Here is a 14666-nt window from a genome sequence, read left to right as displayed (position 1 = left end):
AGATTTATTTATATTTTAAGATTTTCTTCACTGAAAAAGAACAGGAAACTTTAAATAGAGGCTGAGATTCTGGATGGCAGCAGTCACTTTGAAGACATGCCCAGATGATGGATAGACATCCACTGGCTTCTGCTGGGATATATTCATATTAAAGGGGATGTTTTTGTTTATTTCTCTCCTTTAGTAAAGCAGAACTACAACTGCATGTCTGTAATGTCCAGACTTGATTTTTACCAGCTTGTTTTCCTGAACAAGGGACTTAGCTGATTTCTTTGCTGTCAGCTACAAAAAGTCTCTTTAACCACAGCGCTGACCAAACCTAAATCCATTCATCATCGTTCCTTAAATTACAGGAAATGCTCCCTCCAAGATTGCACATTGATTTTAAAATTCTCTTGCTCATATACATTCTTGGCTGGGGATACACACGTGATCTTCTTTTGCTTCATATTCCTGGCATCAGCCCACTTCTTCTGCAGCTGGTTTATTCACTGTCCAAAAGTATTGGCTGAGGGATTTATCTTTTATTTTATATGTATTTGGTCTTCAAATTTTTTTCTTTGCTGGAATCTGTACTCCTGCCAGCTGACTTCTGAGCCTGTGGGACTATCAGTATTTTTAAACCAGTTGCTTCGCTGTTTGATTTGGTTTTTCCTCTCTGTAATTTCTGTCAGTACTTGCATGCATTGCCTCTAAATGATTGTAAAGCAGTGTGTCATTAGCCAGTTTGCACATGCAAACTTTTGAGCTATACTGCCTTGTGTGCTTGTCCAGGCTTTGGACTATTTTCATACAGTGGGACTGAAGATAAAAACACAGGCTTAAACAGAACAGGATAATGAGATCCCCATCCCTTCTCCCATCCTCTCTTGTCATGTGGAAGACTCAGGGCTTTATAAATGATCTCTTCAGTTCATTAGTGGGTAGATTTCTTGGCAGAAACGTGGTGGAATGGTGGATGATGGCCGTGAAGTTTTCTACCAGGAAATCTGAGTCAGTGTTTCAGGCATGTATCAGGATGGCCTTGAATTAGACTGTTAGTTGATAGTCCCAGCCATTGCTGCAGCCCATACTGTGAGGACTTGGGGCTGTGCTGCTGCTGTGTAAATGGACAGGACAACTCTTACTGGGACTAATGACACAAGTAATGCTATTCAGTCAGGGCCCTGGTTTCTAACTAGCAGTGTGATACAACGTGATGCTGATTGCCCTTCTGGGAGGGAGAGGAGAAGAAGCCTTTGGAATGAATTGCTAATAATTGCTAACAACTGGAATTTGGCTGGATTTGCTTTTCATAGCATCTGTTTAAAAAAAGCAAGGACATGACTTTATCCATCTATTCTGATTACAACTAGAAGATAGATATGTCATAGATAGAATTCAGGAGAGTATCAGCAATAGCTACAAAAAATGGTGATCACTTAGGGTGGCTTTTTCTTGTTGAGTTTTTTGGGGTTTTTTGGTTGATTTGGTTTCTTTTTGTTTTGTTTGTAAAGAAGCAAAATATAGGCATTTGTCAAGAGTTTTAGTTTTCCTTCTCTGGGGAATCATAAATATATTATAAAAAATAAAAATAAAAAATTGCAGATGCTTAATTCTGATGCTGGATTAGTCACCTTTCCTGCATGCTTAAAAAGAGATATGTAAAGTGGCATGGCTTTCAAGGATGGAGACTGTCCACTGCACAGATTTGTTTTTGAAAACCATACTTTAGCTACAATTTGTAGCTTTTTCTGTAATATTTTCTTTTCACGTTGCTGAAAAAAGAACCTTAGAGGATGTGCTGCAGAGACATTTGCTGTATCTCTTGTTAAAGGTGTTTGAGATTCATGGCCAGGATACGAAAAATTGAACGCTCTGTATCTTTGAAGAAGGCTACTTAGTGGTTAAATTACCTCCTATCAGAAGAGTGCCATGTGCAGTCAGCCACCTACTTACTGATCCGTGTATGGACACTACAAAAGCACATGCTTCTGAAGCACTCCAGAGCATCTCTTCTGATAAACCAATTATATATCCACCATGCAGTTTGTATATTTCTGTTAGAGCCATGCAGAGCAAGATTTGCACTCCAGGAAGAAATGTCAGAAGGGAAGGATCCTTTCTGCTATTTTACTAGTTGGCTTGGACAGAAAAACTTAAATAAAGATATGCCTGCGTGTAGTTTTGCTATTCCTATTGACCTTGTTTTTTCTTGTGTGCAATAGGCCAGGGCCAGGTGGGAAGAACTGCCGTGGAGCCAGCGTGGAACACACCGTGTGTGAGAACTTGCCCTGCCCCAAAGGTGTGCCGAGCTTCAGAGACCAGCAGTGCCAGGCCCATGACAGATACACCAATAAGAAAAAAAGCCTCCTGACAGCTGTGGTCGTTGATGGTAAGTTTTTTCAGCTTCCTCTGCGTTTTCTTGCTGTCCTTCCACTGTGGCTTATTAACCTATCTTGATTTCATCTGCAATACCCCCAATTTTCTGTAAGAAAGCTGTAGAATGTTCCCCTTAGCTGCATCTGAAAGATGAATTACAATTACTTGTTCCTGCCATGCTGTTCCTCAAGCTTTCTTAACAGAAGCTGTCAGTCCTTTATACAGTGTGGAAGAGAAGGTACCTGAACTAGATTCCCAGTGTGAGCAGGCAAATATTCATGTAGAGATTCATGTAGAGACTGCATTCCTTTGCTTAGTTGCTGTTGCCTCACACACTTGTCTGTGCTGCTCATCAAGACACATGTATTTCTTTTTTTCCAGATAAACCATGTGAGCTTTTCTGCTCTCCACTGGGGAAGGATTCCCCTGTGCTGGTGACTGATAGAGTCCTCGATGGCACTCCATGTGGGCCTTATGAGACTGACCTCTGTGTACATGGCAAGTGCCAGGTGGAGTAGCTTTCTCATTTTGTTTTTAATATAATCTGGAGTAGCTATATATGTCCTAAAAGAGCAAATGTCTGTGTGGGTGGCTGGGCAGCCCTCTCTGAGGTGAGAGGGTGACCCTGTTTTGTAATACCCGTTGCAAGTGCTCTGTAGCTCTGTCTTTTATGGAGCACTGTGATAAATGCCCGTGGTATGAAAATATTACTGAACAGCTGGGAACGTTCAGTGATCATATTTGCTCATGTGTATTCATCAAATAGCTTGGGTGGGAAGGGGCTTCTGTGAGAGAAGAGGATGGGAGTGGAAATCTGGCTTGCTTAACTGCTCCATTTCTGCTATTAAAGGAATTGCTGAAAAAATGTCGATGCTGAAAATTGGAGTATAAATCATTACTATCCTGTTGTAAATGTTGTGTTAACAGCATTATGATGCTTTTCATCTCTCTCTGGGGCCTGTGTAGAAATACTGAGGAAGCTTTTTGATATTACTTGCTTTTTGGCTCTTGGAGCTGCATAAACCTGGGGCTTCACCTGTGCATCCTTTATCCATGTGATTTTTCATTTTATTACTAGATAGTGCCAGGGTGATTTTCTGACCTTGGTGCCCACCAAAAATGTTTGAAAGGCCTTTTTCCTCTGCAGTAAGAAAAAAGTTCCCTTCCTCTTACAAACTCAGTTATAAAGCCCCAAGCAATAGACAGAATTAGGTTTACAAGAACAGATCCAGCAGTCTAGAGCATGACCAGTTTTCTTTTGCCTCTCATCTGTGTTGTCTCATGCTCAGGTCACAGAGAGAGAAAACCTAAAAGATGATAGGATAGACCTCCTTCTGCTGTCCTCTATGAAATGTTACTAGCTGCATGGATTGGCCAAACCCTGAGGATGCTAATCTCCTTTTATTTCTGGTCAGATGGGAGTGGAAATGAAGAGGGCTCTGTCCAAATGTCTTGATTTCTGTGAGCAATGATTAAGAACTAGCTGTTTTATTGCTAGTAGGCTGTAGATGAGCATAATATTGACACAGGTATGAGAGAGGCCTTGGGGACATAATGCAGTCTTACTAATAGCAATGTGACGAGGTAAGTGAAAAGGCTTTGTCTGGATTGAGTTTTGCACTGCTGAAATAGACACTTCCCCCTTTTTCCTGCCAACATAGCTGCTGAAGGTGCATGTTTAATTCAGCCTTTATAATTTATTCAGATGAAGAATCTGAACAACAGCAAGTTGTGGGGGAGCCAGCATAGGCTTGATTATTTAAATGCTCTTTAATAAAAAATGCCTTGCACAGAGCCAGGTTCGTGGTGCATCCCAAGTTACTTAATTTTTCCCTGTTTTCAGCTGTATCTTAAAAAAAACCCTGAAAATCCATTAATAATCTTTTATAGTAAGGCCAGCTGTGCACCTCCAGCTGTGTGCCATTGACCATTATGCTGGGCTGGCCAGATTTACTGCTCCAAATGTTCAGATCAGCCACAAATGGTAAATCAGACCTTATGGCAATGTACATTTTCTTCTTCCAGTGAACAGCAGTAGCCAGCTCCCATCCAAATGAAAACCTTTATGAGCCCGGAGCTTTGGAGGTACATCTTGGAAAGCAAATTGTGCTCTTAACTTGGGGGCAACTGCCTTAAACTGTTCAGAGAGGTGATGACAGCTGCAGAACATTCAGTCCATTTGCATCTGGCTGGGAGAAAATGCAAAATGATCAATTCAAGCCGAGTAGTTTTGAAAGTCTTGTGAAGTCATTTATAATAATCTTCTGCCTTATATGTAGTCTAGTGCTGAGAATCACCATGTGTGACTATGTACCTCATTTGCTATAGATGCTTGTCAAACTAGCTGTCTATTAAATGAATTTAATCATCATATTCATTTAATTACTCTTGTTTTTTTCCCCAGTGTAGACAAAGCCTTGCAACAAGCATGGCGGGAGGTCTGGAGTACAGAATAAGTGCTGAAATCAGAGGGTGGTATTGCTGTTATTTATTTTCTTGTGTAATCCGTGCTGTTAGAGGCTCTCAAAGGCAGGAATGATACATTGCCAGAGTACAGGCATGTTAGCAGTATCCATTGCTTGTGAATCATAGAATCACAGAATGGCCTGGCAATGCAACAGCTCTCTTCCCTTTAGCAGTGTTTGCTCCTACATGCATTGTTGATGGAAAAAGGAATTCAGTTTGTCTTTGCTATGTTCATCTATTCTTTCAAGGAGAGTGGGGTTTTGAGAAGGGAAACAGGAACAGGATCTTTGAACTGGAGTTGCACATTAAAGGGTGGAGAGTCTTTCTTTCACTGTATGTTATGAACTTCTTACAGCTTCATTTTAAAACCATGAGCTGAGCTCCAGTCCAAACAGTGTGAATTAAATTTTTTTGTGTAAGCCACACTGAAGCAAAATCACAGTAAGCAGCAATATTTACCACTTACAACTGAAGGCAGCTGGATTGAGTAAATCTGATTAATCCCGTGGTCATTCAGAGAGGCAATAGAACAGAGCAAAGTCAGCCCTAAATTTAGCACAGAAATTCCTAAGTCACCTCTATTTTTCTATAATTTTGCTCTTTGTCTTTGAGATAAATCTGAGGTCCTTATTCAGTTTTATCCTGTCTTTGTTTATTAGAGTTGCCTTTCAGGATGAGCATTTTGTTCATGATAGTCGTAGAAGTGTCCCAGCATGAGGACGAGACAAAAGCTGTGTAAGAGCTTCAGGAGTTGGTGTGAAAAATTGAGGATAGTCTTATAAAGTTATGCTGTTAGAAGAGATACTGCTGAGTAAAAGTAAATGCATTTATTTGTACTGTCTTCTGGTACAAAGTGCAGTGTTCATATAGGTATTGGATCTTTCCTGTCTGAAATGCACACTGTCTTCTAGTAAGGAGAATTTATTTTCTCCTGGAGTTTTTAAGAGATGAGAGATCTGTAACAGGTTAAGAACTCTGTAGTCTCTCTCTTATGTTCTTTCATGGTTTTCTTTCTCTAGTATGGACATTACAGCATTGGTGAAGATAAGGTAATGCAGTCCAAACTGCACCCCAGATTGCTTTTATCTTCTCCTATTTTTCTCCAAGTGGCTTTCAGAGAGAAGATTTCCTGGGGTTTTTGTTTTTTTCCTCCAGGCTGTTCAGTGCACATTTCATGAGACAGCATTCATGGAAACTCTGTGCTCTCTGACCTCTTACAGTTCTTCATTCTGTTATGCTGCTCATGTTAGAAGCAAGCTGCTGGCTGAAGTAGAGCTAAAAAAACGTGTTAGATGCCACTAGAAAGTGTTGTGGAGAGAAGACAAGCTGCTCAGCTGACTGTTGTGATGCACATGACTTTGTGCTGACTGTTTTGAAAGGATTATTCAAAGACTCATGATAGCATAAGAACTTTGCAGTGGAGACTACAGATTGTGCTTCAGGATGTAATCTGAGGTCTTGTACAGCAGAACCTGGCTAGAGATCAAAGGCAGTCTTTGTGATTTAATAACGTAAAAGGTGAAGATGTTTTGACTCTCTTGAGTTTTCTCATTAATGTTTTGCTATGTCATGGCTACTTTTAGCTTTTTAGTGAATCTACAGTCCGTTTCATGTTGACAAGCTACACATTAGGCTGTTCTGGCACAGTAAAAATGCTATAGAATGACTGTCTTCCAAAAGTGACTGTAATACAGTCTGAAAGACAAGCATAAATTTGAAAATGGATACATTTCCAGGAATAGTCTTTGCAGATTGGGTGGACAGAGTGTCAGGAGAGGGCCACAAGTGGCAGAGGATAAATTGCAGTTGTCTGCTGGACCTATTGTTGGCAAATGCTTTTCCAACACACTTAGTACCCATGTTTTGCATTTGATTGATGCATGCAGTTCTGGCTTTGCCTCCTCATCTGATGATTTCCCATGTATTATTCATAGTCCTGCATTATAAACTGTGGTACAAGATGTTCCAGACTGAGTAGCTTGTCTTCATACAGCTTGGCTCTGTGCTGTACTTCGATAAATCGTTTGGTATTGCTCACAAAGTCTAGGAAGGGATTATTTGAGCTATAGATACCTACTGTATAATTGCTTTTTTCTCAGTTCCTATTTCTATACCAGTGTAATCGTAGAAAGACTGCTGAGGGTTTGGTGAGTAGGGCACAGCAACAATATGCTACCTTCTATTTTGCTAGTTTTTCGTGTACTTTACAATGGAATATGAAAAACCATGCTGTTTTCCCACTCTTTTTCTTCTATGTTATCTCAACAGACCGTATAATAGCCAGTTCATTGTTAAATACCTTGGAGACTTGACTTCGTTCTTGTAGCTCTAGCAGTCAAGAATTGAACAGAAAGGAGGCTGTATATATTATGCAATGCTAAATATATATTATTTTCTCATCCAGAACTGACATGATAGATGGCACTTTTACAGAATGAGTAGTTGATGTAAAATCCTCTGGTATTTGCAACCTGTTGATATTTGTACAAACCAGGGCAGAGGGGAGGTAGACTCAGGTTTGAGGCATCCATTCAGATGAACCTGATGTAGAAGGATCAGAAAAGGATTGCTACAGAAAATGGCCAAAAACCAGAAGCAAAATACTTCCACGGATGGGAAAAGTCTGTGAGCAGGAAAGCGCTTTGTATTACTTTCATGTAGTCTGCTTTGATGCCAAAACACAGGGATTATTGACATATAAGCCTTCAAGCTTTGTATGTGGAAAGGTAGTTATCGGGAATAACTTTGTGTGGCATTATCATGAACTGCTAAGAGATCTAAGCACAAACTCAATGGGCATCATTGTGTGTCTAATGTGGATAAGATAACAGCATAAAATAAGTAGTGCATATTTCCTGTTCTAGAAGCACTGCTCTGATACAGATAAAATCCAGGACAATGTTTTCAAAACTAACTTTTGTGTTGACTCCAGTCTGTAACACAAAATTTGTTGTGGTACAGAAAGAGAAGTAATTTAGAGATGAACTGCTTTACTGGGTTCTGTGCTAACTCTCTTGTGCAAATCCTGACAGATACCCGTAATTCTCTACAAATCTTGTTTAAAACGAAGAAATAAAAATTCTCTTACCCTGAAATCTGAATCAGTTGCTCAGATATGTACATTCCTGTTTCATGTAGTCCATCCCTTGAGGTGTCAATGGACACTGGATACTCTGGACAAAAAGTTGGCAGTGCAGATGAATCTGTCATAACCACCATGCTCTGTACATGATTAATTTGTAAAATGGCACATGTTGCATCAATATTTATATTTGATCCATTGAGACAGCTAGCTAGTTCAGCATATGGGAAGCATTACAGTTTTGTGAGCCTACAATGTCTTTTCTTACAGAGGGTGGGTATATATAACAAAAATAATTGTTTATGTAGCAAAACATATTCACACAGGCTGTATCAATTGAGTTTTTGCACAGCCATTCACAATACAAATAAAAATATCATTAAAATATCCAAGCAGTACAGAAAATAGTTCACACAGAAGAGCCCAGATGATGTGCGTTCAAGAGGAGGAGTTTTCCTATGCTGGAGCCAGCAATGACTGAAGCTGGAAATACCACCCAACAAGCAGTATTTTCAGATGTCTAATTACAAAAATAAGAAGGGGAAGGGAGAGAAGGAAGGGTGGACTGAGGTATCATCTCAGAGAGAATGAATTTCAGGCTTTTGGCTCGGTGAACATGCAATTACCTGCCAATTTAAAGGTCAGTCAATAGTCACAAAACATGATGTCAGAGTAGGAGACTGCCTGGGTTGAAAATCCTTAAGAAATCTGTGGATACAGTTATCACTGTCAGTGCTGAGAAGTTGAAGCCCAAAAAATCTATCTTGAAATTTCCTGCTGGCACTTAATATTTTAATGTGGGCAAGGGGTTGGCTTTGGTTTAAAATCTGTTTCCTCTTTGTCTAATGCTGATTTTAGCAGTGCTACGGCACTTTCAACAGCTAGCACAGGCAGGAACTGGAACTCTTGGGTGATGCCAGCACCTTCAGCTTTGCTGAAGTTAAGAATGTCACTGTCCAAGTCCATGTTGGACAGTACAGAAAGTTCTGTGAGCCCAAGGGCATGGCTGGCAGTGGTGCGTGCCCACACAAACTCCTAGTAGCAAATGGTGCCTATACCAGGCTAGCTGTTCGTTTTTTATTCTTCCTTTTGAATATAGTAGAGCTCCAAGTACCATGCTCATTCCTGAATGGATCATCTTAGTAGAAAAAGAGAAATGCTTCTCTTCTTAGCAGTCTATTCAAGACTGCTGAAACTGGAAGTATCCAACCAGTACTGGGCGTACTTGTTCATGGATTTGATTTGCTAACCTGCAGGATAACTCTTGGGTCTGAAAGCACACAAGATGCTATTTGCAAGGTCTGTTTTCCCTCGGGGCATAAAGTTTCCCCTTTCTGCTCTTCTGCTTCTTATTTAAAAAAAAAAAATAAAAAAATCACCTTACCTTGTTGAGTACGCTGGACTGAACAGCAAGCAGTTAGAGGTGATAAAGATCTAGCATGAACTACTTAGGATTCAAGGCATGGTTTCTGCACTATGAACACTTGAGTTTTGAGCAGTGTAACTTGCCTCCCCCAGGTCTGGTGGGGCTCAGGCTTTAGCCTTTGGCCCCTAGTGATGGAGTGTCAGCAACTTTCTCACCTAGACAGAGGCTGCAGGTCTCTCTCGAGTAAAATAACCAAGGACCGCTGTCAATTACTTCCCTCCCAGGAAGTGTGGATTCTGTGCTCTCCCTGTCCTCAGAGAGGATCTCCCAAAGTGTGTCAGTAACTTATGTGGGAAGAAATGGCTTATCTTGAACCCCAGTGTCAAAATAAAGGGTCTTGCTCTTTCAGAGGCTTGCAGTAGTTTATGTTAACTGGGAAGTTGCAGCATAAATGCAAAGCATGTGGTTGCTGACTCCCTGTTCTCTGCATGCCTCCATTATAGTCCTATAGACTCCTCATGTAGAATGGGGAATAAGTGTGGTTCAACACTCATATTCCTTTTATTCATTTGTGTGCTCACATAGTGCTAATAACAATGCAGTACAATAAAAGATAGCACAAGAGCCCTAAATTAAACACAGCCTTTCCAGTATCTCAGCAGGGTGGCAGTCAGGCATGTATTTCCAGCTGCCTTTCAGCAAGCCCATTAATAAATCATAGTTATTTTCCTGGAAGGAGAACAGCTGGGACATCCTTCTGTTTTGGGGCAGAATCATATTCAATATCCCACAATTATTTGTTGGACATGGGTGTGAAGAACTGCCCTAAGAACTGGAACTGCTCAGTCATCATCTTCAACTTGACTTAATGCCCACTTACACAAGGTTTTCTGTACTCCTTGTCCAACAACTTATGTGTTCTACTGTTCTACTTAATGAGCTTGTATGAGCTTGCGTATGTTTATGTATTTAAGAATAATGATCCTTTCTGAGCTTTTATCTGTCTGTAATGATTTGTGTTGACAAACAGTGCATCAGATTGTGTCTGAATGCTGGCCATCTTTCATCCCCAAAATACATCTGGACTTAGGCAGTGGCCCATGACTTCTAAAATATGGAGAATGTTTTAGTTCATGTCCAGATCATATTGCTTATGTGCAGGCAGCCTCAGAAGAAAAAAAACAAAAAACCACCTGGAGTTCTCATAGCGTTTCTCCACTTATCCTGTTTTTCAGAATGTTGGTTATGCTGTGGTTGTTCCCTGAGATCTCTCTTCAACTGGCTTTATTATAAGAAGATAAGGAAGGGAGAGACGTGGCAGCCTTGTTCAAATGAGGGTTGTTAATGACAGTAATGACAATTCTGCTAACTCATTTGTCAAGGAACTGTTTGTCTACAAAGAATGAATTTTCACCTTATAGTAGAGTCTCTGCTAATAACTTGCGTAATTAGAACTCTTATGTCAGTAAAAGTTCATGTATTGAGTGAATTACTGATAATTTCGAGACTTATGTGGACAGAAACACAATTCACACAGACCAATCATGATGTTAATATGATGTCTGTAATTTAATCTTATTGCCTTCTAGATCTACAAATGTGCAGTAGTTACCATCACAACCTTTTAATGGTTTGTGAGTAAATAAGCTTACTGTGGCAATCTTTGTAGCCCCAGGGAGAGTACTGTGACTGTGCAGGTAATACCTGTCTGTGAAGCAAGGCCGCTTCAGAGATTTTTGTTGGTAATTGTTTCGGTAGAAATAGGAAAGTATGAAAATACCACACAAAATGAAGTTTTAGGTGAAATTTTTTTTTTTTTTTTTTTTTTAACAAAGGAACGTCAAAGCTCAGTACAGACAATACAAGCATCTGGGAAGATTAATAATTGCATGAAAAATCGTGTGGTACCTACTGGCCATATAGAAACCTGCCTTGCTTCCACTGAAGTGATTGTGCATTGCAGGTGCCTTGAGCTATATGATTGGTGAGATCTTTTTTCAGATGCACAATTGGATTTGAGCACCCTGGAACTTATAATGGCACTCTAAAGTTTTGTGAGGTGAAGATAGCACCAAGATTTTGGTTACTTGGGTTAACTGCCGTTTAAGTGAGTCATGTTTTTCTCTAAGCTAAGTATCAAAGTAGTGGTCCTTATCTCTGGGATGTCTTTAGTTTCTCAGAAATTGCTATACAAACATGAAGCATCATTGTAATCTTTCATGTTTTTCAAGCAAGTTAGAGTAGGTTAGTGTGAAATATCTGATGATATCTGGAAAAGTTAGTGTTTGTGGAAAGTCTCTTTAGTAGTGTCTTGTGAATCAAAATACATGCTCTTAGTGTTAGGGAAGGAGGTTGCTAAATTGCCAACTCAACGCTGTTCCAAATGAGTGCTCGGTTGATTCACACCATTCTCTTCCTGTTCATCTTATCAGTCCGGTGTCTATCTTAGTGTTGACATCAATGTTTAGAGATGCTTTAACCTTGCAAGCAAAATAATGGGGACCTCTGGTTGTTGTCATCAGAAAATTGGCTGCGATGGAATCATTGGCTCAGCTGCCAAAGAGGATCGCTGTGGAATCTGCAGTGGTGATGGCAAAACCTGTAAAGTGGTGAAAGGCGACTTCAACCACACGAAGGGGATGGGTGAGTAACCCTCAGCAGCATTTCAGTAGAGTGGAGGTTCTCTTAAGTGATCGAGGAGAGTTAAAGAGAGGCCGTAATAGCTCTTCTTCTAGGATATCATTTAACACAAGGTAGAAGAGGGCGACTGTTCTCTAAAATTGCATGATTTCTTTTATGTATGAGAACACAAAAACTTAGTAATGTTCATGACGTCCTACTCTTGCAGACAGTGCACAGGGGGCGAACCCTCCTGGGTTCTCTGATTTTTCTCATTTTCAACCAGCGTGCTGCCAGAAAATGTTCTGTAAAAGCGTGTGGTGAGGAACCACTAAAAAGACATGCAAGAATGAGAATATTGGCTTGTCCCTAGTCCTGCTTATGAGAAACTAGATATACAAGGGTAGATAATCAGAGATTCACTCCTACGATTTGCTGAGCCTCTTGTTAGATGGTGAGTTGGGATTGCTGAGAACTTGTCAGGATCAGACATGATGGGGCTGTGGAGTTTCCAAAATATTTTTCATTTAGAACAACATCTAGCTAGGAACACCAGCCCTTAGTTCAGTGATGATAGTCACTGAATGTCTGCTTCTTATTCAGTTGTACAGATACCAGCCATTTCCTCTGTCTGAAATTCAGAGTGAAGTTGTGTTTCTCATTTTGAATACTACTGGTGCTGTTGATTTTTAAATAACAGGTAAAATCATAGTATATTCTCCAGTGGAGGAAAGTCTGATTTCAGCACCATCTTTGAGCTCTTTGGGAGCTCTGAATGATGCTCATTGTATGCTACAATGATTTATTCCATAATCAGTATATTTCAGCTAAATTAAAAAGACCTCCCCTCTGAATATTATTACTGAAACCCTGCCAGCCACAGCATCCACTATAAAAGATCTTCTGGTCAGACTGAAGACTTTCCCCTCTCTTGTTAAACGTTAATGTATATACACCTTGGTGTCTGAATTAGTCTTTGTTCCAGAGTTTCTCTTCTGCACTTCTAAGAAATGTGTTATCACTCAACCTTATCAGGCAAAGGGAGGGAAAGTCAGGCTCAGGACTTGCAAGCTCCTTCAGTAGGAAGGAAGTGTTCAGAAAAACTGATTTCACATTTAGTAAATGCAGAATTGCCATTTTGCTATGTAGAAATACATTCAAAATGTGCTACTCCAGGACAGCACAGTAGAGCACTCAGAAATAGATTTCACTTAAGCACGCACTTCAATTCTGTTTAATTACTGAAGCACCGTAAGTGCTTAGTAGCTTCCCTGAATCAAGGTCTCAGCACTGAATTCTGAGTCTCTAATTTTGAACATTGACCTTCTCTGTATCCTCTTCCTCATTTGTGAGGGGCAAGTAGAATTTCCCACCTCAGCCATGTCTTTCTGGAGCACGCATGCGTTGTTGCATTGCTAGGCCAACCTGCTAAATGATTTTCTGCATTATTGCCTTTGACTCTTTTGACCAAGTTATTTTTCACCTTTTTTCACCTTTTGTCAAGGCATTTGCATTTGATAGAAATTATTGAAGAATTTTCTCATTTCAGTTGTAAAAATTACATTGTTTTGTGGGAAGAGCTTTAAAAACCATCCACAAAGTGCCAAAAAGTCTTCTAGATTGGGAATCATCTTTGCATTTTATTTTGTAAAAGAAAACAACCATTTACACTTTTTTAATTAGTCAGTTATTATTTTCCTGCTTTGGGGTTTCTTCTGTGTTAAACACTGAAAATAGATTTTCACTTACATTTCCCAGCTCCTACTCTGCAAGCATTTTATGCATTGCAGGTTACTCCCATCAATTTATATTTGTATATGAATGTTTTGCAGAATGAGTTCCTCAGATTAACTTAGTGAATCCCATGCAGTGAGCGGTGCTAGATCTGAGGCATCACGCATGAACAAAAAAATGATCTTTTTTCTTTAAATCAGCACTTCAGCAAATATGTACAAAAATCTGATGATCTTTTGGTCGAACAAGGATACACAATGTGAATTCAGGTTTCAAATTTGCAAATGATAGCACAGGTCAGTGACAAATGCCCATAAGCTTGCTGCTGTGCAAGTGAAAGCCAACACACTGTGTGAAGTATGCTACTTTAGTATTTCGGAAGAGAATAACCTTCCAATATCAATGTACTGACTGTTTTGGAGTGGTATCTGTTTTGTGAATTGCAGCTGCTACCTTCAGGCCATATCCTCAGCAGCTGTACGTGTGAAACGCCGCTGACTGTAGGATTGGTCCCTGTGCTTCCTGTGATTACAAACTATGTTATCAAGCCCTGTTAACTGAACTAAACCCATGCCAACTCATTTCTGTTTCTTAGTAACCAATAGTCATTGTAAGAAGGTTTCCACATGTGTGATGGCAAAGGCAAAGTCTGTTCCCAAGTGTTTCTCGTGTAAGATTCTTGAATGCTGTTTGCAGTGTCAGTGGGTGTTGGTGACATCCTTTGGTGTTGGTCCTTCGTCTTCTTTCGGTTGAATTAAATGGGGAGATCGATATCAAAAGCCATGGATAAACTTCAAGACCTTTTACCAGTTGGTTTGTTTTTTTAAAAATACCAGGCACAGATTGTTCCCTTTTAGAAAATCTACCTGTATGAGATTTTTTTCATTAATGAAATGACAAATACTGACTCAATTTTTCATTTATTTTTACTACCTTACTGTCCCATATTTTATAAGATTTTGCTATCCCAGTAGAACATTATGGTGGAACATTCAAAGCACCTCACAGGAGGGACGTCCAGCAGTACAAAACTTGCTG

The 14666-nt window shown here is 39.9% G+C and overlaps 1 protein-coding gene across 3 annotated transcripts in view; it reads left to right on the top strand.

Moving 5' to 3' along the window:
* The window catches only part of ADAMTS17 (ADAM metallopeptidase with thrombospondin type 1 motif 17), a 165291-nt gene that overhangs the window by 95968 nt on the left and 54657 nt on the right, over positions 1 to 14666 (top strand). For 2 of the 3 annotated variants that reach the window (XM_042876109.1, XM_042876111.1), the window contains 4 exons: positions 2208 to 2374; positions 2743 to 2870; positions 11798 to 11918; positions 14224 to 14298. In XM_042876109.1, the coding sequence (XP_042732043.1) occupies positions 2208 to 2374; positions 2743 to 2870; positions 11798 to 11918; positions 14224 to 14298 (491 nt within the window). The remainder of the gene's footprint in view (positions 1 to 2207; positions 2375 to 2742; positions 2871 to 11797; positions 11919 to 14223; positions 14299 to 14666) is intronic. The other variant, XM_042876110.1, reaches the window with a different exon arrangement.

The sequence above is a fragment of the Lagopus leucura genome, unplaced genomic scaffold (assembly GCF_019238085.1).
Source record: "Lagopus leucura isolate 7727_CA_CO unplaced genomic scaffold, USGS_WTPT01 Super-Scaffold_100015, whole genome shotgun sequence".
Classification (NCBI taxonomy): Eukaryota; Metazoa; Chordata; class Aves; order Galliformes; family Phasianidae; genus Lagopus; species Lagopus leucura.
Note: the sequence above shows the minus strand (reverse complement) of the source record. Positions and strands in the feature narration are given on the sequence as shown.